Source organism: Protobothrops mucrosquamatus, unplaced genomic scaffold (assembly GCF_001527695.2).
Source record: "Protobothrops mucrosquamatus isolate PMUCROS unplaced genomic scaffold, P.Mucros_1.0 scaffold183, whole genome shotgun sequence".
NCBI lineage: Eukaryota > Metazoa > Chordata > Lepidosauria > Squamata > Viperidae > Protobothrops > Protobothrops mucrosquamatus.
The window spans coordinates 45,300-69,986 of record NW_015386542.1 but is presented as its reverse complement, the minus strand read 5'-3'; the positions used below and the strand labels follow the sequence as shown (position 1 = coordinate 69,986).

The 24,687-nt window shown below is 35.2% G+C and overlaps 1 protein-coding gene across 1 annotated transcript in view; it reads left to right on the top strand.

Annotated features, from left to right (window-relative positions):
- DGKD (diacylglycerol kinase delta) overlaps positions 1-22,381 on the top strand; it is a 65,255-nt gene extending 42,874 nt beyond the window's left edge. The window contains exons 11-30 of the mRNA XM_015813706.2: positions 231-370; positions 1,800-1,884; positions 2,820-2,914; positions 3,002-3,101; positions 3,197-3,470; positions 6,077-6,238; positions 8,652-8,780; positions 9,833-9,929; positions 10,445-10,555; positions 10,712-10,808; positions 11,920-12,027; positions 12,434-12,547; positions 12,897-13,031; positions 13,435-13,586; positions 13,691-13,802; positions 13,888-13,980; positions 15,350-15,469; positions 15,965-16,079; positions 17,880-18,010; positions 19,327-22,381. Of these exons, the coding sequence (XP_015669192.1) occupies positions 231-370; positions 1,800-1,884; positions 2,820-2,914; positions 3,002-3,101; positions 3,197-3,470; positions 6,077-6,238; positions 8,652-8,780; positions 9,833-9,929; positions 10,445-10,555; positions 10,712-10,808; positions 11,920-12,027; positions 12,434-12,547; positions 12,897-13,031; positions 13,435-13,586; positions 13,691-13,802; positions 13,888-13,980; positions 15,350-15,469; positions 15,965-16,079; positions 17,880-18,010; positions 19,327-19,416 (2,460 nt within the window). The 3' untranslated portion in view covers positions 19,417-22,381. The remainder of the gene's footprint in view (positions 1-230; positions 371-1,799; positions 1,885-2,819; positions 2,915-3,001; positions 3,102-3,196; positions 3,471-6,076; positions 6,239-8,651; positions 8,781-9,832; positions 9,930-10,444; positions 10,556-10,711; positions 10,809-11,919; positions 12,028-12,433; positions 12,548-12,896; positions 13,032-13,434; positions 13,587-13,690; positions 13,803-13,887; positions 13,981-15,349; positions 15,470-15,964; positions 16,080-17,879; positions 18,011-19,326) is intronic.
- The last annotated feature ends 2,306 nt before the right edge of the window (positions 22,382-24,687 follow it).

The following is a 24,687-nucleotide window of genomic DNA, read 5'->3' as shown; positions in this document are numbered from 1 at the left end:
TGCACAAATCAGATATTCACTGAGGAAGTTTGAGCTGGCAGGGAGAACCTGGAAAAATTTCGATATAGTATGAATGACACATTAATCTTTTTATCGTGTACTTTTATTTCATGCATCTTTCCGCATTAATGAAATTAGAATGAGTTTCTTCAGTGTTTTTCTTTTGTGACTGTTTTCAGTGAAGCTCTTTTGGTTATGCTATGTTTTTATTTTTCCTTTCCTATACGTAGTGCCAGTTGGGTGTCTTGCCTTTAGGTACCGGCAATGACCTTGCACGTGTGCTAGGTTGGGGATCTGCTTGTGATGATGATACTCAACTTCCTCAAATATTGGAAAAGCTGGAAAGGGCCAGTACCAAAATGCTTGATAGGTAAATGACATTATGTATTGCCATTCACTGACCCTAGTTTTCACTCTGAATCTGAACTTAACACCAAACAAAGATCAGCCACTTTGGAAGACTTAAGAACATCATTCTACATAAATTAATATAAAAGGCCTAGAGCAGGGGTCTTCAAACTTGGCCCTTTTATGACTTGTGGACTTCAACTCCCAGAATTCTGGAAGTTGAAGTCCACAAGTCATAAAAGGGCCAAGTTTGAAGACCCCTGGCCTAGAGGTACAATTTTATATATACAAGATTGAATATCTTTCTTTATTATCTGGTGGAATCTGACTTTCATTATTGTTGGCATATATGCATTATGTTTATATGCCTTAAATTTTAAAAGTGTCTTAACAAAGCTTGGTTATGTAGGAGGATCAGTTGTATTGCTATAGTGTGCCATTCAGCAGTCCCGAAAATGGCTAAGATGTTTAAGTAAATGCTTTTATATTCCAAGCTAAAAAACTTTATCTCTGCCTTTTGCAAATTGACGGAATGTGTTCAAGTTTAATCCTGGAAGGGATATTTTTAAAGATAGTATTATTCTAATTTGTTTGATTTGATTTGTTTATAATTTTAATGAGCATTAGTTGATTTATTTGGATATTATAAATGATAATATTCAAAATAGCAAAGTCTGAAAATTTTATCAGGTTATATGTCTTGCTCTGTAACAATATTAGTCATATACTATTTAATAATTACCGTATATACTCGAGTATAAGTCGACCCGAGTATAAGCCGAGGGACCGATTTTCCCACAGAGAACTGGGAAAAATTGGTGACCCGCGCATAAGCCGAGGGGGCATTTTGGCTGTTCCTCCCTGGCCGCCGCCCCACCCCCGCCGCCCCACCCCNCCCCCGCCGCCGCCGCTGACTCGAGTATAAGCCGAGGGGGGCATTTTTCAGCCCCAAAAATGGGCTGAAAAACTCGGCTTATACTCGAGTATATACGGTATGCATTAAATGTTAAATTGAAAACCATTAACTCTACTTTAGTACATTATTTAAAATTTTCTGATTTCTGTAGCAGTCAATACTTATGTAATTATATACTATGAACAATAATTATGATTAACATTTCTTGTGTATTCAGAATTTCTTAAGCATAGTAGGAATTGCTCTGGGTAAATATTACTGTTATTTTTTGCTAGTAATTTAAGGCCATTTTACTGGATGTAGGGAAAATGAACTTCAGTGCTTACTCTGCATGAATATAATAATTGTGTATAAATGTATGTTATGTATAGGTATACATATATGTGCCTATGAATATTCATGCTTACTGATCCTGAACTCACACATTTTGCACCTGAATCAATAAAAGATTAAAATGAACTGTATCTGCTATTCATTTTTAATAGTATACAGAATCTGATTTGTAGTAATTGGTGTAATAAATCTTTTTTACTAGATGGAGCATTATGGTATATGAAACAAAACTCCCTCGTCAAACATCAGCTACTACAGTTCTTGAAGATTTCAGTGACAGTTCTGAGGTAGGTAATTATTAAAAGGAGAAAGTGTAAAGAAAGATAGTTAAGCTGGAAAACTGAGGTAATAAATAAAATAAAGCAAATATTCATATGACATGAAAGAGCATTGAAATATATAAACTTTAGAGCACTAAAGAGGGATATGGTGCTTTATGTAGGTAAAAAGTATTCACAGAGGTTCAAACAAAACCATTTAACAGAGATTTGAAGTTTAAAGTAGGAGAAGGGAAAGTTAGATCTTTCAGTTTTCAGAATCCCAAAATTGTCAAATCACAATGTAGTTACATCTAAAGATTCACATGTTCCCCATTCTTGTTTTACTGCAGTCATGTCCCTTGTATGAATATGCGATAACTTTTATTTTGATTATTTTAAAATATTTGTAACCTGCCCCCTTTTTCACTTTTCTATCAACTTGTTGTCAAGCTACAAAGATGTATTGTTATTAGGACTGCCATATTGCTTCTAGCTTGCCTACAGTTGCGAGGGGGGAAGGAAGAGCTTGGGATCCACAGGTGTTCCCTATCAGTGTGAGAGCCAAAGTTGCTGAAGAGATGTTTTGGCCAGTGGAAGGTTTCTTCTCATAACAATTGCTGGAAGATTAATTGGACAATGTGACCTGAACTGTCAGAGAGGGAGGGAAAGTTTTACTCTTTTAATTATCTGTTTCCCACCATATTGCCAGAGCCAGCTTTCCTTCTATCTACCGATATTCTATGCCTAATAAAGTTTACATTAGAGATCACTATGTTTCCGGTGTTTTACTTTGTAGGGCTTTTCAGCCAGGATTTGACCGTTGTGCTATTTTGTGTAATGTTCCCCATAGAATAAATTGAAATCCTGACTCCGTCTTTATTGAGCATGTACAAATTAGTTCTAATTTTGTGCTTTGCATTATTGGCAGAAATAATACACTTTTCTATGTCTGCTTTCACAAGGTACAACAGATACTTTTCTATGAAGACTCTGTGGCTGCTCATTTATCCAAAATTTTGACATCTGACCAACATTCAGTAGTCATCTCATCAGCCAAGTAAGTACTAAGAAGGAAGCTGACCCAATAGAAGCTAGATGTTGTGAATGAGAACAGATTACTGCATATTTCTTCTGCCTTCTTTAGGGTGCTTTGTGAAACCGTGAAAGATTTTGTAGCTCGAGTAGGGAAAGCATACGAAAGAGCACCAGAAAGTTCAGAGGAGTCAGAAGTCATGACCAGAAAGGTATTTGGAAAAAGACATTTCGGTTTCTCTCTCTCATACACACATAGACCCATACTATGCAATCACTGTACACATTTTTTTCTTTCTACTTGTAGTGCTCTGTTTTGAAAGAGAAGCTGGACTCACTTTTGAAGACACTGAATGAAGAATCTCAAGCTTCAACATCTTTGCCAAACCCACCTCCCACCATTGCGGAAGAAACAGAAGACGGTGATGGTTCTGGAATGGCTTGTGATACTTCTACTGAGCTGTCAGCAGGGTCGTCCTGTATTGCTCGTACTCAGATATTTAGACCACGTGAACAGCTAATGTTGAGAGCCAACAGTCTGAAAAAAGCCATTCGTCAAATTATTGAGCATGCAGAAAAAGGTAATTCAGCCACTGCCTGAAAGAAATACCTCTCTTTATTATCTTTCTATAGACTTGGGATTTAAGTGTTGTATTCTTAAAAGAGAAGTGCTGTGTTCTTAAAATTATATTATTCTAAAGCACCTAATTAATTTCAAAGAAAATTTAGACTATCCATCTAATGTCACAATGTCCAGTTTAGACCAAAGCATCATGTCTTCATATTTACCAACTCTTGAAGACCTTCAGAAGTTTTAACAAGGCAACGGTCATTTGCTTTTAGTAGGTCTTGTTTCACATTTGTCAAGTAAGCACCTTCCAGTGTCTTCAGACAATAATTTATAAAATGTCTGTAATTTGCTGAGATTGGTGGCAATGGTTTTAATGGCTACTTTTTTGTCGGAAGGTTCAGCATGGTTGTATTTCATTTATTTATTTATTTATTACTAACCAGCTTTTCAAGGATTTTTCAAGGCAGATTCCAATATATAATGATACAGTACATAAATATTTTTTTTAAATCAAAATAGCAATAAGATCAATAGCTAATAAGAGAAAACAATAACATTAAAATTATGCAAGTGGAAGCAATAGTAAACAGATGCACTTTTTGTATCCATTTTAAGCTTTCCTGTAGAATCAAATGCTGTAAATAATTAATTGCTAATATTGAAATTCTTGGTAATGTGGCATTTAGCCCTGGTGATTTATTAATTTTTAATTCCAAATAAATAAATAAATAATAGTATAACTATGCATTATATTACTAGTCATAAGCCAGTCTTACATAGTGTTTTTTTCTATAAAAAAGAAGGCTTAAAAAAGAGAACCTTTTCCTCCTAAAATATCTTTTATTTGGATTCCCAAAGTGCTGTGTAGTTTCAAAAGGATGCTTCAGTTTATAATGCTTTAGTTAAAAGGATCTTTCAGATATGCTACTTCAGTCCAGATACTTAAAGAGCTTCTGTATTTGTGCTGGGTACATACAGAAGCCCATTTCCAGTGTTCATTTTTTTAACCACTTTCTCCCTTCAATTAGAGCAGTGCTTCTCAACCTTGGCTACTTGAAGACATCTGGACTTCAACTTCCAGAATTCCCCAGCCAGCCCTGCTGGCTGGGGAATTTTGGGAGTTGAAGTCTTGACGTCTTCAAGTGGCCACGGTTGAGAAACACTGTATTAGAGGTATGCCAGAAGTTTCTCTCCCTTGTTTCCATTTCCAAAATAATTTTGTAAACTGTTCTTAAGTGTCTTCTTGTGGCTAGATGTTTTATCACATGATTGTTTAGAACAACTTTCAGCAATGGGGCCTTATACTATTAGTGTACGGTGCAGAAAGTTATATTCCAGATTGAAATAATATATTCAATCTCTGGAAGATACATTTATTTATTCTTGAAAGCAAACACCCTTTTATATTTTTATAAAATACAAACGTTTATATTTTTTCCCTCTCGTCACTAAAAGGCTACTTCTGGTGCCACTGCTATATATTCCATTATCTCCTCCCTTTTCTGAGGGAACATTGATTACCTTTCCAATTGATGTATATTCTTGAATAGAATAGGGATGAAATCTTTCACCATTACCTATCGTTGCTGCTGCTGGTAATATGTCCCACTCCACCATACTATAAATTTCACAAGAATAACTTTACACTGCACTACATATTTACCAGCAGTATTTCTCAGTTAAATTTGAACCAACTTAGCTTTTTATCTATCTTCTTTCTTTGGTCTGCTATTAACTCCTTAGAAAGAACCCTCCAATCTTAAACACCCATGTGCAGCATTTGGTCTTGATATAATCTTTTCAATTGCAGCAACTGTTTCTTTGTTGCTTAGACTTGAACTATGGACCACCAGTTTCACTTCAGAGGTTAGCAAATAGAATAATAGAAGTTGTTGCATATAAAATAATAAAACAGCTGTCACCTGAAGGACTCCAGCCATAGTCTAGTCAGCATTTTTTTAAAAAAATATCTACCATCTTTTGCTGCAAACTCTAGATCCAACCCAGACAATGACATAGACCCAGTCTTCCACTTTTATAAAGCATTTTTCTCTCAATATTAAAACTCAGATTGATGTGTTCTATGAACATGACTTTTACAACTACTCTCCATTAAAATGTAGTACGTGAATTACTGAGAGGTAAGCTTGCTTTTCAATTATAGCATAGATGGCAGAAAAGAACAATTTGCTTAACTGTAATTGTGGTACAACTAGTCATTTGTGCATTCATCCATTCTTTTTCTTCTCTGCCTATTACTCATAACAGCCTAGGATAATTTTAAAGGAAACTAATGATAAAAGTTGGAATGCACATTGCAAATTGTGTTTTCTGCCTAAAAATATTTCTCAGCAGTAGAAAATTTTGATTATATTTTCTTTGTAGGGACATAATCCATATATGATAACCAAAAAATAATAAGCAACCTGATCTTTATTTTAGGGAGTATTTTTAAAAGGAAATGATAAAAGCAAGATAGCCAATGATTTGAGCATTCTCCCATCCGGTAAAGCTAACTTGAGTTTCTACCTTGATGAAAATATTCTTTTGCTTGGCTAGTTCCCTCGGTACAGCATGAGAAAAGATACCTGACTCTGTTTCTGTTTTACTTTGTAGCTGTTGATGAACAGAATGCTCAAACCCAAGAACAGGCAAGCTTTCTTCTGGATTTTTCCACCCCTGAAGAAGGAAAGGATCTAAGGAATGAGAACAAAATCAATTTACAGTCTTCACACATTGGCAACTATGGATTTCCAAAAGGGAGAAGCCACCGGAAAGGTAAACCTCTTATGTGGAGCAGGTTATTTATCTCCAGTTTCCTTATAAGCATCTTTCCAGAGCCTATTTGACATATTTTATAAAAGATTATTTTTTTCAAGTGCTGTGTGCTTTCAGTTGGATAGTCGGATGAGTGATTATATAACACAAGTTTAATGGATGTTTTTGGTTTGGTTTGTAATAAAGATTGTAATAGAACAAAAGAGCTACATAGAAGGGAACACTTCCAAAAGGCTGTATGAATGGAGCTTAGATCTTCAGGATCTGAACTCTATTTCTGCAACCTGCTAGAGGAGTTCTTCTTCCCTCAGGTGGTAGATAGCCCTTTCACTCTTGAAGGGCTGCCTGTAGCTGGAGGTGTAATTTCAGCTCCATTCAGAGCTAAAATTCTCTCCCAGCAGGAATTCCTTTCTCTCTTAAAGAGCTGCTTGCCAGGAGAGAATCTGTTGACTTCCTCTTTAACTTTCCAGCAGAAAATATTGCAGGTGGTGATCATGATCACAGGACTCTTGGCAATTGGTCATAAGTGCGAACAGGTTGCCAAGCAGTCAGATTGCAAATGTGACTGCTGGGGTGGTATGCTGCAACATTTTTCAATGGCCAGAGGTACTTTACAGGCCATGAAACACCCATTCTATGGCCCCCATAATTTCAGACTGTTGTTAAATGAATGGTCGTAAGTCAAGGGGTATCTGTACTTCAGTATATCCAATGTTAAAGCATTTTGCTCTGTTCTGTATTAAATTTAAGTGTTCCTCTCCTTTAGTTGCAATCTTTCATTCTTTCTGGCTAGCTCTAGTATTCAACCTTCATAGTACCATCTTAAGAGCTGTGATGGCGCAGTGGTTAGAATGCAATATTGCAGGCTAATTCTGCTGATTGCCGACTGCGAGCCGTTCAGCAGTTCGATTCTCACCGGCTCAAGGTTGACTCAGCCTTCCATCCTTCCGAGGTCGGTAAAATGAGGACCCAGATTGTTGGGGGCAATATGCTGACTCTGTAAACTGATTAGAGAGGGCCATAAAGCATTGTAAAGTGGTATATAAGTCTAAATGCTATTGCTATTGTGGGTTTTTTTAAGAATTCAAAATGACATGGGAAGGATTCTTATCACTGATTTCAAAATCTTATTTCAAACCCTTTTGGATTTGTTTGTAACTTTCCAAAATGAAACTTTTAATTACCTTTTGCTGTTTACTCAAAAAGAAAAGAATTTCTGGTGAGGATTCACAGTGAACTAGATGTATTTCAAGGAGCTGGGACAGCTTTGCAAAAGAGATAGATAGCCATATGGCAAATCTATCATAGATTGCCCACAGGTACTCTGGACAGCTGCATTTTGTGAGTAGACTGTAGGAACTGATGTTTTTGTGGTCAGGTCTTCAGTTGAGCAGCTAGAAGTTAAGAGATTTCAACCAAGCTCACAGTCATAATGTAGCTTATATGGAGATAGTTCACCAAGCCTCATTTTTTAATTACTTTTGGAAATTGCTTTTCAACTGCTATTAGGAACCTCCACAATGGCAGGTTTTAGAGCATTGGAGAAGTCTCCTTCAATCCTTAGCAATAGAAGTTTTAAATACAGGTTTAGGAGTTGTTGTTGTTTTTAAAGTGTTACTTTGGAATGGGAAGTATGAAGACTTCTTTCTGCATTTCTCTATGCAAGCACATTGAGGCATACATCTGCATGTAACTTGGAATGTCAAATAGCGCTGGGAAAGCATCCCTTTGGGTCCTTCAGATCTGGGGCCAACCAGGAGAAAATGCACAGAAGTTGATGGCAGACATTTGGTCTCCCCCACGGCCAAGTAGGACTAAAAAACCCTGCTTCCCTCTCCCTACCTTCCAGCACTCACATGGGACTAAGGATTCCCCCATTCTGTAATATGCTTTATTGAAATCTCTTCTACTTCCCTAACCAATCCCATCCCATTGCACCACACTGCCCAGATCTGCAAAACAAGACAGTGAAAAAATCTGCACGCTCCTCTCTCACTTGCCCTTCTCCCCCTTTCATGGGCCAACCGCAGCCCTTCTTTTCTTGCTCCTCAAAAACAAAGGATTTCACCAAATAATTTCTGTAGGAAATGTCTCCTCTGCCCACTCCCCAGCAGAGTAGAGAGATTGGACATGAAGGGATTAGAAAAGAGTATAGTGAACAGGAACACAATGGGAAATACATCAGCTGTTTGCCAAGCAAGCTGCCAGCAGCAACACATTGCTTCTGAGGTTGTAAAACAAGAAGAGATGGAGTCAGGAATGAATGTGTGGTGAATATAGAAGTGGGTTGATCATACCAAGAAAATGAGGATCAAATATCAGGACAAATAGATGAAAATAATATATTATTATTATAATAATTGTAGTATCACTAGTATGCTGTAGTTTCTATGGTCTTTTTTATGTTTTTCAGTAATCAAGTCTCCTTGTGAAAGACTAATAAATAAAGGAAGTATATCAGTAGGAAGCTCTGCCTCTCTTCCTCCACAGGCAGGAAACCGGGACAGCTTGCCAATGTTGAATGCAAAGATCATCTATCCCAGTGAGTTCATTAGCACTCTTCCCATCTAATTGAAATAGGATTGCATCACTATATAAATGAATGTTTTTCCATTATATTTCACATTGTTTCAGATAGTTAGTGGTGATCACACAAAATCAAATAACCTTAATCATTAGAATAGAATGGAATGGAACGGAACGGAACAGAACAGAACCTTGGAGGTCTTCTAGTCCAGCCCCCTGCTCAAGCAGGAGAACCTATACTATCTCAGACAAGTGACTGTCCAGTCTCTTCTTAAAAATCTCCAGGGATGGAGCGCCCACGATTTATGGAGACAAGCTGTTCCACTGGTTAATTGTCCTCACTGTCAGGAAGTTTCTCCTTAATTCCAGGTTGCTTCTCTCTTTGATCAGTTTCCAACCATTATTTCTTGTTCTGACCTCTGGTGCTTTGGTGAATAACGTGACCCATTCTTCTTTGTGGCAGCCCCTCAAATACTAGAATACTGCTATCATGTCTCCCCCATTTCTTCTTTTTTTTAGATTAGCCAAACCCAAGTCCTGCAGCCGTTCTTTATATGTTTTAGCCTTCAGGCCTTTGATCATCTTAGTTGCTCTTCTCTGGATTTTTTTCCAAAACTGTAGGCTCAGAAAATGTATCAGCCATTATAGTTGTTTTGCATACGTTAAAAATCATCCTTGTTAAATGCTGTTTTAAATTAGGACAACATTTTAAAACAGTGAAACAAACTTTGCTTCCAAAGATATGTGGAAATCATTTACAGTTTTCTGCTGGATGATACAGGGAAAATACAGGAAAAAGTGTTGGAATCTCTTTTGTGTGTGCTGAAAATGTGCTTGAATCTCTTTCTGCGTAGGACTAGTACTAAACTTAGGTTTTTTTTATTAAAAATAAATTCTGTTTCTCCTTTACCTTTCAACAATAGTATAGTAACATGAGATGATGTTTCATGCTTAGATGCAATATTGCCTATTGATTTTGAGGGTAAAATTAATTTTTAAATCTGCTTTGTTCTGCCACACTTCTTAACTTGTATAGTATTTCCTGTAACTTCTGCATTCTTTTGGCAGGTTTCCGTGCTGGGACATCTGGTTCTCTACCAGGAGGTTCTGTCATCAGTCGGTTGTTGATCAACGCAGATCCATTTAACCCTGAGCCAGAAAATCTGTAAGTGTTTAGTTAGCAATAAAGAAAATAGATTCTCTCATTACTCACTATATAAGTTAAAATGAGGATGTTATTTATATTAATTATATTTAATATTTGTTACTAGTACAAAAAAGTACAAAAAAGGCTGAAAATATATTTTAATTATGTGTATATATAAATACATAGCCATTACAATATTCAGCCTGAGCTCAGAAAAAGAATAAGAAAGAGTAAGCAAAAGAAATTAGAAGCAGAAGTTAAGCTAGAGGATGTAGTCTACACCAGCACTGTTCACTATATTTCTGTTTATTGTTCAATTGTTGGCTAGCCATGTTTCTAATATCTCCAAGAACAAATTCATTTATTGTTGTTTATTCAGAGAGAGAGAGAGAGAGAGAGAGACCCTTCATGTGCTTGCCATAATTTTATCTTCTATTTCGCAAAAGTTGTTGCAAATGGATAGAAAATAGAGAGGATGCTAAATTATTCCATCACATGAAAACAATTTGTTTATGATATAATTCATCTTGCAGTGATTGTTACATAGAGAAATGTGTCATGAATAATTATTTTGGAATTGGCTTGGATGCAAAGATTTCTTTGGATTTCAACAACAAGCGTGATGAACATCCAGAGAAATGCAGGTATTGCATTCTATTTTAGATAGTTTTAAACTTTTCATCTGTTAACTGCAAATATAAATCTACGCTTCCTTTAATACTTATTGTTGTATAATTATTGGTGTCATTTTTAGTGATAATTTTGATATATTTAATTTTACTTCTATTTTCCATTATCAGAAGTCGTACAAAAAATATGATGTGGTACGGAGTTCTTGGGACAAAGGAGCTGCTACACAGAACTTACAAAAACTTAGAACAGAAGGTTTTGTTAGAGGTAATGTATTTAAAATAGCCCTAGCCAGGGTTTTTTTTCTCATAGAACGCCCAGAACGGAGTTCCGGCACCTTTTTTGGATGGAACCTTGTAGGGTAGGCAAGGCGGGTTGTATGACGTGTGTGAGTTCCGGCACCTTTTTTTTTTTTTAGAAAAAAAGCACTGGCCCTAGCCAGTTTGAACTATTATTTGAAGTGAACAGATGAACGTTTTGATTTTGTACTATGGTTCAATGATTTTCATGCTATAAGACATCTTTTAAGCATACTTGAGTGCCCAAAAATTGCAAATAATTTTCTGTTAATTATTAGGATTTTGCAAAGCATGCCTGCGTGAATGGAGTGCCTTTCTGGAAACAGCCATGTTCTTTACAAAGCTCAGCATAGCTGTTTTAGAGGCCTTCCTAGGCTGCATGGACAACACTTCCACTGAAGACCGTTGGTTAAACAGAGTAGCTGTGCATGCAGAGATACTGAGAAAGACCCCAAAACAGCCAGTCTAAAACTTCTTGAGGGCTCAGCTGCCTCAGTGTTTTGAGGAAATGCATTTTGAAGTGCTCTTTGAATATTCTGCTTTTTGCTCTAACTTTTTGCTCTATTTCACTGATGCTTATTGATACAAATGCGGAATTGTTGAATTTGCTGAACGTTACAAATCATTTGTATATTTTAATGCAAAAGTATATTAAATGAAATCACCCTGTTAAAATTGATGGACCCATTCACATTGTAAAAAAATATACTGGATCTTTAATTCAGTATAATAACAAGTTATTTAGAAATGACTTTAGATTTTTAAGAAAGATTGCAATGAATTCCTCCACATTATTTTATTTTGATAAAAAGATGAGGAAAGAGGTAAATTTCAGGTTCTTATTTAAGCAAACACTAATGTCTACACAGGAACATTATAGTTATTTTCCTTTCATCAGTAGAAGAGGGCTTTGCAGTAATAGTATATGTAATGTGTAAAAATTAATTTTGGGAAAATTAATTTCCCAAATTAATTCTGAGCAATTGCCTACACTCTCTAGCATTTTAAAGGTGGTTTACTAATTAAACATATGAATCTGTGTTTGAAACATTACATAAAATTGGCTTTATATCGTATAGTGTGATGGGCGTCCAATCCCTTTGCCCAGTCTTCAAGGAATTGCTGTTCTCAACATCCCCAGCTATGCAGGAGGCACAAACTTCTGGGGAGGAACTAAAGAAGATGATGTAAGTATTTCTCATCTTCTTTTTGTTTTGACATTTTTTGAAAAAAATACTGAAACAAAGCACTTTTCCATTCAAGTTTCCATCTTTTCATAATTTCTTGAACTCATAAGAATATTTTTGACCTTTCTATGGTTTAATTTTTTTTTGACTAATAGTAAGATGAAGTCACCAGTGGTGACATGAAAAATAAAATCTGTTTCTTTTGCATTTGTCATTTTATATTTTACTTTAAGAATGAAGAATATATTAGTATTTTGTTCCATTTTCTGTAGAATTATAATGCATGTATGCTCTTTAAAGTACAACATGTCTGTATATTGCTTGCTTGTTTGTCATGATTGGGAGCAAAAGGGATCCATTATACTTGAAGCAACTCCAATTTGTTTAATTCTCTGTGTTACTGTAGACATTTACAGCTCCTTCTTTTGATGATAAGATCCTAGAAGTGGTTGCAGTGTTTGGAAGTATGCAGATGGCTGTCTCTCGTGTAATTAATCTTCAACATCATCGGATAGCCCAGGTGTTTACTAGGCTTATTTTTATCCATAAGATGATTTCCTTTGAGAGGACTGTGGAGAATTGAGTATTATATAAAAGTTAAACCTGACAGTTCTATGTTAAAGATTAAAGGGTTAGTAAAGATAGTAATCAACAAAGTTAAACATAGGTTGATTTCTAAATAATGCTCTATTTTAGCTAGATATTAGACATTCATACAGTTACTATGAGCAGTAATACCATTTTTGGGGGAAATCTTTTATTTATATTGGACATATGAAATATATCTGGGGTAGCATAAAGCAGACATTGTTTTGTAAGTTGCTTTTACAATTTTAGGATGCAATTAACACTAGATATTCTGTTTTTAGTGCCGAACTGTGAAGATTGCAATCCTGGGAGATGAGGGAGTCCCTGTGCAAGTTGATGGAGAGGCTTGGATTCAACCCCCGGGATATATTTGGATTGTTCATAAAAACAGGGCACAAACATTAACCAGAGACAGGGTAAGAGAATCCACCTAACAAGAATACAAGTGTTAGACATCCCACTTCACTTTGTGAATTTCCCTATCCACACATATATTTCTGTAACTTAGGGACTATGATTCGAGCATTTGATGAAGTGGGCTTTTTTTCTCCCCTACAAAAGCTCATATAATAATACTTTGTTAGTCATTCAGATGTCCTATCACTCTGTTATTTTCTCAGCAAAATAAAACTAACTCCATCTCAATTTCCAAACATGCCCAAAGATTTGGATGTAATTTTTATTATATAAATATAAGGAAAATATAAGGAAAAATAGTATATATATATATATATATATACACCACACACACACACACAAACAAATATATTTTCTTCTAAAAAAGCAAATGGCCTCTTCCCCCTTTCCTCTCCCCCTTAGGCATTTGAGAATACCCTAAAGTCTTGGGAAGACAAACAAAAGTGTGAGCTGCCCAGACCTCCCTCTTTCACACTGCATCCTGAGATTATATCCGAGGAAGAATCAACTCATATCAATGAGTTTTGCAGAGCAGCTGGAGCTCTGATTCACAGGTGAGGCCCTTTCCTGCCACCAGTAGAGAAGACAGCACCAGAATAAGACATCCTAGAAAGGTTGTTCTTCTACATTTCACCTATTCTCTTACGTTTTCCTACAGCATTCGAGAAATAGCCCAGGCATACCAGGATATGGAACAAGAACTTGCTCATGCTGTCAATGCTAGCTCCAAATCTATGGACAAAGTGTATGCAAAATCCAAGTCTACAGAGGTACATTTCCAGTGCATTTTGACTGTCCTATATTGCACTATTGGATTTGCAGCTTCGAGTCCTTACACATGCAATCTTTCTACAGGGCCTGAATTGCAACCTTGTAGTAGAAATGGTAAATAATGTTAAAGCCTTGCACAGTGAAACAGAACTTCTTCTGGCTGGAAAAATGGCCCTGGTAAGAAATAAATAGCGTGAAATATTTCTCTTTGGTTGTGTTATTTATTTTATTTGTCCTCACTAAGAATATTTTGCTTCATTATTGAAGTACACTACTAGCCTTTAACACAGGACAACACTTATCTCCCTCCTCTTTGTAAATACTAGGTTTATTATTCTGATGTTGGCTGTGCATTCTTCATAAAGTTAATGGTTAAAAGATGTGTGAATGAGTACCTGTCTGATCTGTCCCTGGATCCGGCTCCCTTGCTCTTCTCCTTGCTTCCATTATAAATTCTGTATTCCACAAAAAAAATCACTTGACATTATAAAGTCCATTTTGGCCTCTTTCACTGAAATGTTTGCACTTGCGACATAATTCCAGGAATTGTTCACAACTGAAAGTCGAGCACAAACCCTGCCAACAGACTGGAAGGAAGCAATGTGACAATAATGTGACAGTATTTCTAGCATGAGATCATCCCCCACTTTGTAAACATAGGATCTGTTTATAATTGGGCACAGGCTTTACAAAGGTGATTGAGCAAGGCTGCAACATAATGTATAGCTCTTCAATGGGTGCTTGCACAGGGAACTATTCTTTACGCCTCTTCACACCTTAGCTTTTAGAGGTTTTAATTTCTAAACAAAATGTTACTAAATTGATCTCATGCTATTCAAGCATGTTAAGTGAATTCAGAAAAGGAAACTCAGCTGTAGAGAATGACCATTTAATATTAATTTTCACAAGATCCATTATAAACGCTGCATTAGCAGAATCCTTTTTTAAAATCAGACTTAAATAATTAACTAATGTAAGATCTAACTCGTTATAAAGCTCATAATGCTGGCCTCTTGAATTTAATGAAATTAGTTAATTAGTAGATGCAAAACTGATGCAAAGCAAAGAGCAAAAGGATTGCTGTATTCTTGGACAATAACTCTGTTAAGATTTATTTTTCACATCAAGGTACAATTGCCTGAAGTAGGATTTGTGCAGAGTGGTTATTTGTCCATAGATTAAAAGTTTAAGGAGCAAAAGATAATGTATGCAGTATGGAATTGCTGTGGAGAAAGCAAGGATGGTTTATAAGGGTAGGAAGGCATGAAGTGTTGCATTGAATGGTTGGGGTAAGCCAGATTTGGTATATTTTTCTGTTTTCACCAAAAAAAAAACACTTTATTATGGGCAAAGACCAGCTTTTCTTTTATTAGACCTTTGTTTTTTTCCATATTGTTTCTATGCCATTAGAGTAGAATATTTAAACAATAAAACAGAATAAAGTGTGATATGAATGTACTTTATGGTAGTTCTGTTACAGGTTAGACAAGTCTCTGTTCAGATTACAGCTCTTAACTGTGTCTTCATATTTTCATTTCTGATGTAGCAGTTGGATCCTCCCCAGAAGGAACAGCTCCAAGCTGCACTGACAGATATGGACTTTCGCATGAGGAAACTAGCAGATATCCCATGGCTGTGGCAACTCATGGAGCCCAGTGATGAAGAGGTAACTTGTTAGAGGGAGTATCTAGATCCGTGCCTGTTGGAAGGTGGTGTTCTTGGAGTGTTTTAGAGCCCTAGTGGGGGAAACAGCACAATGGAGGTGGTTGATCAAGTAACAACAGATCCCACCTCCCCCCATTCCACCCCCACCCTCCCCACATGTCCATAGATTTTAATATTTAAGTTTTAATGTAGATATATTGTTTATCACTATAAGCCGCCCAGAGTTACTTTATGGTAATTTTAGGAAGGAAGGAAGGAAGGAAGGAAGGAAGGAAGGAAGGAAGGAAGGAAGGAAGGTTGGTTGGTTGGTTGGTTGGTTGGTTTACTTTCCTAGGTCAAATACCCCTGCAATGTGCTAAATTAAATTAAGATTAATTAAATAATTATACTGGTGAATTTTATCAGAAGAGTCTGATAAAATGAATGAACATTGGGGGGGGGGATCTTATATAAATTGAAAGTCTACAAAAAATATTGTGGTTTCTCTTTTTTATAGAACCAAATGCTGGATTATTCTAAACGCAGCCGAAGTGGCAAATTTCGTCTGGTGAAATTTAAAAAGGATAAAAACAACAAGAATAAGGAGACAAGCAGTAGCTTGGGATTGCCGGGTACCATCTGCCTTTGCATTTCCACTTTGCCTTTTTTCACATCCCTATATATCCAAACGTGCCCATGGATTTAGATGTCATTTCTACAAGAAACAATGTCTCCCTTCCGACTCCCTTAATATTCCCTATATATTTTTCCTTTATATTAAAACAGGCATTTTACTTTCCTGGAGCAGATTACTGTATTTGTAGCTGAATATTCTAAAATACGGAAACTAAGCACACATTGCAAATAGAACTTAGGACTTTGAAATATTGTACATTTTTGGATGGCCAGAGAAGTTTATTGGAAATTTTGAAATTTTAAAAACTGAAGTGATTGTTGAACCCAAGCCTGCATAACTCCAAACCTCCCCTGCTAATGTTTCCAGATTTGGTTATTGATTTTCTCTCGTTGATTCTCTCCCAGACTTTAATCAAGTCTCATATCTTGTCTTGGGATTCTGCATCTTCATTGGTGCATCCTGAGGTTTAATTTTCATTGTTGGTATGATATTTAAAAATAAACTTTTTCAAATCAAAGTTGAAATGGAATCAGGGCAATCTTTTCCCAATTTTGTATTAGTTGATTTGTTTGCTTATATCTCTCAGTGTTCTATGGAGCTAATGAGATCATTTATCTTCCAATTAATTTTCTGACATTTCAGCGTTCTCTCTTTTGCCTTTAGCTTTTTAGATTTTCTTATCCTCTCTCTTATTTAGAAGCTAGTAAAAAGGTTGGATAGCTGGGTATTTTTGTCCAGATATTTTTTTCTCCCTAAACAAAATAGTGCCCATGTAGATAGGTTGATTTGCTTGGTGGATGCAAAGGATTTCTTAGTAGAAATGCATGCAATAAGACTTTGTTCACAATGTCTACTTCCTTGATATAAGGAACTAGAAAGATCATCAGTTCTTAAGTTTCCTCTATTCATGAACCATTATATTAAAGAAAAATTACTGATTGGATTTAAATCTTTATTAAACTGTGATACAAGTGTCTAAATCCAAGATGAGTTATGACTAAGCCTTTTACCAAGATTCACAGCCTTTTATTTCTTGCTTAATAACAAATCTGAATGAAATGTAGAAATCTAATAATTTCTTCTTTAATCCAACTTCAGACACATGATTATTATAATGCATGTATTTGAACATGGATTTCCTTGTCAGAAGCTATCTAAGGATGAGTCTCAGAGATTAAACTCTTTAAGAACTGATTACCAAAATGTCCTATGGAAAAAGTCATCTCCAAAACAGTATGTGTATAACAAGATCTGGAACATAGGCTTGTAGAATTTTCATACAGCAAAGGAAGTTCAGACTGAACTTTGTGTCAGGATTAACCAAATATGTTTGGGCTAAAAATTTAAAGCACGCATTTTAAAAGGTGGAATTTTACGTCGTATCAATGTTGGTCTGTTTTGATGACAAAAGTAAATGAATAAACAAATCCCCTACATTTTACATCATTTTTTTTCCTGAATAAATTTTATTAATATAGGTAGGCCCTTCTTAGTATTTGCAAACATCCAAACTTATTAGTATTTGCTTTGAGTAAAAACATGTGGCCCTAATCTTACTTCCTTGATCTCAGAAAAAATATTGCCTAATTATCTAGCCTCCATTTAAGTCAGTGTCTCTAACTTTTTAGCTTTTCCTTATTTTGGAATCGGTGAACTATTCTTTCTAAGATATGTTAGTACAGTTTTGCCTTTCACTTTTATGCTACTTTGGTCTTTGCTGCTGATCATCTTTTTCATTACCTTTCCTTCTGGGCTTTGGGGTACTCAACATCCCTGCTTTTTCCATCTCTGACAGTTCACCTCTGGGGAACAGAGGAGGTTGCAGCCTGGCTTGAACACCTCAGTCTTTGTGAGTATAAAGATATCTTCATCCGGCATGACATCCGGGGCTCTGAGCTCCTGCATCTGGAACGGAGAGATCTCAAGGTACTTTCATAAAGAACTCATCAAAATAGCCATTGGCATGTACATGGCAGCCTCTGCTGACTGTGCTTGGAGCTGGTCTGCATACTCTCCATCCTAGGTGCCTTTAGACAGAATAATTTATTTATTTTTAGGTTAGGAAAAAAGAGACTCTTGGTTAAATACCCACACCAAACGTAAAGTTATAGAGTATACGTGAAATTCAGCATTACTGTATCTCCTAGAATCAACTGCTTGAAATATACCATTCCTGTATAACTCCTTGATAAAATATATGTTTTTATTAAGTAGTAGCCATATTTTAATTATTGCTATGAGGAAATGTATGCTATTCTAGCTGGAATATAGTTTTAGGATAGTACAAGACAAATGAATTTTGGTTCCATGCAGAATTCAGCCCCACTGATAATAGGATTCAGGCAAGTACAACTGCCAATATGACTGTCACACCAGTTCTGGATGGATTCACAGCTTTGTGGACAATGAATACCATCATAAAATTCTCTTGTAGACATTTGCTTCTTATTACTATCAAGCAATGGCAGCAAAGCTACAGATATAACAGGAAATCAAAACTAGATCCAAATATGAGAATGGTTGGGAGAAAGGGAAAGTAATAGAAGGGGGAGTAGCCATAAACCCCCAAGAGATGGAAGTAAATCCATTGGCAGATTATCTTATGAACAACAATTCAACTCAGGTAACAAGAAATCTGGGAAGAAGCGCATCAAATCATTCAAATAAACTCATATAAATGAGGATTGGTAATTTATTTTGTAATTTCTGAGGTTATGTATTTATCCCTGGATTAGCATTAAAAATACTTTATTGAGACTGTGTAGCTCTTCTTTGACTTTGACTATCTGTGTAGGGCTTGACACTAACTAAACATAATCTGCTAAGTTTTATCTAACATTGGGAAGATATGATTCCTTTGAAAATAGAATATGAACATAAAGGTATCTGGGGATATTTTATAAAAAGTGTAGCTTTTATTTGTGTTGAAATTACGTGTTTTCTTGGCTCATTTATATGTAATAATTTTGTGTGTGTGTCACTTGGTCGCTTTTTGAATTAAGCTTTTTGTATTCTTAGTCATTCCTGTGCAGTTTGCCTGACTGATAAATCTGTGCCTCTGAATAATGTCTATTTCAAGCATATTCTGTAATATATCTTGTTTTCTCAAGCACTGTGGTTTTATCATTTGGTTTCTGAGATGCTTCTGCTTTATTCTCATTTTGGGGAAGATTCAACTAATATGTATTCTACAGTTGGCTAATTTTTCATGACTAAGTTTATCCTTGTCATTTTTTTTTCAGGATCTAGGAGTGACCAAAGTGGGTCACATGAAGAGAATATTACATGGGATCAAGGAATTGAGCAAGAATATTCCTGTCACCGAGGCTTAACCACTGTTTTGGGACCCTGTTTCTACCATTCCTCCTGATCTCTGCACAATTGAAAGCTGACAGGGCATATATTTCTGTTGTCCCAGTGGAACAGCCAAATAGTATCAGTGTTCAGAGCTCACATCCAGCTTTTTATGGTGCTACTGTTCTGATATGGCATAGAGTGCAAACTACTCTACAAGTCACACTTTGGTAGACTAGGTGTTACTTGGCTTCCTCAATCTCAGTGTCCTTTATTCAAACTTGGATACTCTTGATGCAAAGCATCTTCCTTGATTCCTGTCAGTCAAGTTGGTAAACCAGCCTGTAGATCCACAACTTTGAGGGAGAGTTAAGTCACCAAAGTCAATGCTAAGGACTTTATGATTTAACAATTGTGACAGGCATTAAGAGTAATGAAAACACCTGTTTTTCAAGCATGCACAATGATAAAATTAGATGTTGAGAATGAAAAAAGGGCATTTGTAAATCTACTATTTAGGAAACTTTTAAAAAATTAATTCACCAATTATACAGTTAATATATAGCCTTTGTAATAACTGACATAGGACTTAAATTAGGAAGAGACACTTTTATCATGCATTTTCCCGACAGTCTTTTTTTGTGCCAGAAATGCATATAACTACTTGTCTAAATCTGCCTTGTTCTTTTCTGGTTCTAATATTCATGGATGCTAATATTTTTGTTTAAAGCATCAATTCCTGGAGAAACATGGGAAGGACCCAGAAATGTTCCAAGATAGTAGAATATGCTGATCCTTGACAATACTCTTGTTCAATGCATATACACCGGAAAATTAATTCTCCAGTTTTTTTTAAAAAAAATCTTGCTATGATTCTAATGAAAACATGTCACAATCAAGTAGAAAACAGCACTTTATCGTTGATGATAAACATGGCAATTTCTTCCATTTCCCATTGAACACCTCAGGGAGTAAAATCAATATATAATTTTAGGAAAAAATACAGTAAAAAGGGATTAATTTCTAAACTTTAACCATAGAAGAATTATAGCGTTTGCTATGTGTTTTCTAAAAATCAGGTGAAATCAGGAATGCTTGACTAAATTGTTCTTATCTTGAACAGCCTAACTTTCTCTTTTGATTTAACCAAGCATTTCATTTTCTTTTTTATTCTATGCCGAAGTTGGGAGTCATCACTCTTTCAAGATCTGCATTTGCAGAGTTCTGTCATAATTTGAGTTTTCATAATAAATTAGCTTTTAAACTTGTATTATACCATCACATCCCAAGGTATTAATTAGTAAGGATAATTTTCTATCTTGGCCTCTTTTTTTGTTGACTTATTTACTTAAATTCCTTTCTACATAATGGAAGTCCTGAATTTCAGATATTATGGACAGTATAACTGTATCAGATTGACAATATGTCTTGTTAATCTGTCTTACGTGGTATTTGGGGTATATAGTATTGTTTATTTGAAGCTGGTTATTTTTTTCCAAAGGAAGAAAAGAAGTGTTAAAAAGTGCCATAATATACCAGAGCTTTCAATTTGGCAGCTTAAAGTTTCTAGTTTTATTGTATTTTTTGTTTTATAAAGAAGCATAAGGTGTTCTGTTTCGTGGGCAAAAATACACTGTTGGATTGCTCAAGCTAATATTTCTTGGCACTTCATTAAAACGTGACCCATAACATTTGAATTGGTCCATTACATTTCAGAAAACATGGAGAAATATAAGAAAAAGAATTTACCCCAGCAAGTGCCAATGTCAGAAGTCAGAGATTGTATTTTAATAACATACTGTGAAATGTGAAAAAACATTAACATTTCAGGTGTAAATAAAATCCCTGAATTTACCACCACCAACAAATTTTATTGATTAATCATCTAACCATATCAAAAACCTATAACATCAGTATAGAAGAAACAGGTGTAATAAATTGTTACCTCTGCAACACCCAATCTGTTCTAGATAGTCTGTTGTCTTTAAAATGGCTTTTGATATAGAAATTGCAGTATTGATAATGATATGCAGGTTTCTGCTCTGCAAGAATAAGACCATTTTTTCTGAGTCATCCAGGGTTTTTTTTAGTTTTTAAATAAAGATCTGAGTAAATGGCCCTTTCTGCAGAATATAGTTTGCAACCAAACTCCTGTACTCACCAAAGTTGTTCCAGGAAACCATGCTGTTTAACAGTGAGATTTTAAGGACATAGCACAGACTGCAGATGAAAGAATTGTCCCTGTCCCTAGTTATACTTATCAAAGGGATTCCATTGGCAGGGACAGTTAACTGGATAAAATCTATTTGTGTTGCTTTAATCTGTTTATATTTTTTGCTCCTGAAAGACCGCTTTTGAATTCATTGCAGGTATTTTGTCAACTACAGCAATGTGCAGTATACTTCCATGCTTGGTTATTTAAGAAATAAATCCTCGTTGCATGCATAGGATTCCCACCAAACTGTTTTATTATGTTTAAGTTGAGGGAAATTATTCACATTTTTGGCAATGGTTTCTCACGAAGTAAAATCCCACTGATTTTACTTCTCCAATAGGAACTAAAATGCACACATTGCTGGTTGTCCCTTGAAATCCTCTAATACCTGTATTATTTTGAAATTATTTGAGTATTATTTAAAAGTGAATATAGTATGAATGGTAAATTAAAGACTGTTTACACAAAACTTGTATCTTAACAGATATTTGTGTTGTAAAAAAACAAGCTGTTTTTTATAAGTCATTTGATGTGTGGTGTGTATTGTTAACCGTGAAAACTGTTCTACAGGGGAGTTATAACTATTGCAGTGATCAGACAAAAGCATAGGGAAACATTTAAGTCCTGTACAGTCTTGGGAAGAAGGTATTTGTGCCTTAAGAATATAAACATGCTATTTATTATTTAATTTATACTGTCATTACCGTGAAAGCATCTCTTGTTTGTACATATTTTGCAGTTGATTGTTGTAAATATAATGTTCTTGTATATAAAGACAGTCTCTTTCTGATCTTGCTGTAAATAATTGATTTGTTACTATAGTAATTAGAGAAATAGTGTTTAATATGCCTTATTAGTAATGATAGAAATACAAATGCATTAAGTAAAATTGACCTTAAAATTATGAACGATCTTGGCAGTATAACTATACTTGAATGGCATCTGTAATGCCCACCAATTTATGGGCAGAGACAGAACCTGGAGAGAGAGAAACTGCCTGAAACCATATTTGTAGTCCTTAATATGTTGTACTTAATGATATGCATTTCATTAGATGTGTATCTATTTCTCATCTAAGAAATTAAGAATATTTATCCTTAAAATATCACACAAAGTAGATTAGCTTAAAGTTGGTAAATGTAATTTTATAATTTGCTTTATTATTGAGATGAAGAACACAAGTATTTTAAAAATACAACAAACAAAGTAAAACAAACAGAAAAGTGTAAGTTTGGTTTTAAAAATAATAAAGATCCATAATAACTGTAAACACATTCAAGGAGTAGTTTATTAGGAGAAAAATTTCATAAAGCCAATTTTACTAATTGTTCATAGCCAGATTATAGTGAATTTCACTGTTAAAATGGGAATTTTAATTCAGATGACTGACATGATTTTCTATGACAATTGCAGTTGCAGGTTTTTATATATTTTCCTAGATAATTCTCTGTTCTTTTTTTTCTATAGAGAAAATTGTCTTTTACTCTTCTTTTTTAGACATCTTAAATTAGAAGAGGAACAAATATTTCCCAAAATCCTGAACTGGGCACTTTAATATCACATTTTGGATTATAGCCTCCAGGCATCCTAGCAACCATAATTTGTTTAGAAACACAAAGGTGCCTTAATGAATGGTCTCCACTCTAAAACCTGAGAGAGAGAAAAAGAAGCTGGACTTACAGTACTGCATTCCTAACTTTAACCCTTATAATACAGTACAGTATAAGAGAATATCACAGGTTATTTTTCTAAGTCTCAAACTCCAAGTGTCTGATAAATAAAATGTGTTTTTTCTCTTCTCTTGTGGTTAAAAACGAATAAGAGACATTGTTGATAACATTAAGACTTGTGAGGTGTTCTTCTCCAAATACTTGCATGGAGATTCACATTCACCTACTCGGTACTGAGGGCTTTTTTTATAATTGTTGTTTTAGTTCTGCTACGGACTGAATCATACATAACGTAATTTATTCATTTTAGTGGTATAGTACAAAATCTAAAAATAATGCACAAGTGTATGGGTGCTATTGGCATGCTAAGGCCATAATTTAACAAACTGACTTAGCATGTTGGATTCATGCAATTTCAGCCAAAACCAAGCCATTTGGTCTGTCGTGGGAAATAAGCTAGTAAACAAGTTCCTATTCTTGCAAACAATGATGCCATTTCTTAGCTCATGGTGAGAAAGTAGTCACATAATTAAACTTGGTTGTCTGAATGTTATAAGACACCCATCACTGCATCATTTTAACTAGAACAATTACATTCTTGTTTCATAACATACCTGGAAAGAGGAAAGAGGCCAAAGTACTGAGGTTATGATTATTAGGAGTTGATTCCAGTTCCTATTCTTGAACTTCCTGACAGACTTAATGGGATATGACTCCTCAGGCCCAGTGTATCTAATAATGTCATCTGCTTTCAGGATTCTAATATTTTCACCTGAATAAGCCAATGTGCTTCACTTTAATGCCCCATTTTAATTTGTCCTTTTATTATTGGCTGACACAAATTGCTCATTGGTAAAGAATCAGTAATATAATCTAGCAAGGGATTCTGCTCCCTCACATAATTAAGGCTTGCATCATAGCCAGAAAAGACAGCCTGAGGCATGGGTTGTAGATTCTTGATTCTGGAAGGAAAGCCTGTTGATTTTCTCCCAATGGATTGCATCAAATATTCTCCTTATTTCTTGTTTAAAACAAAGGATATTTCTGGGAAAGCATGGTGATTATGTGCATCTCATAATCAGTGAAAAGTTTCTGAAGTTGCAGGCTTACTCAGTGTTTCAATTTCATTGGAAGGCTATACCATACTGGCCGATACAGATATAATACATAATGTATTCAGGGAATTTATAGCATTGTTTACATGTAGTGTAGTGTACTGGATTCCTGTTCCAACTGATTGCTAGAATAGTTTTATGCAAAATCTGTTTTGTTTGCACCTTCATTTACTTCTAGCTTATGCTGAATAAAGGTAGACTAACATACTCTCCTTGGCCTCTTGTCATAAAATCACAATACAAATAATTTTAAGGATGTGTAGAACAAAATCTAACCAAATGAGCTATTAAAGCAGAATCACCACTGTC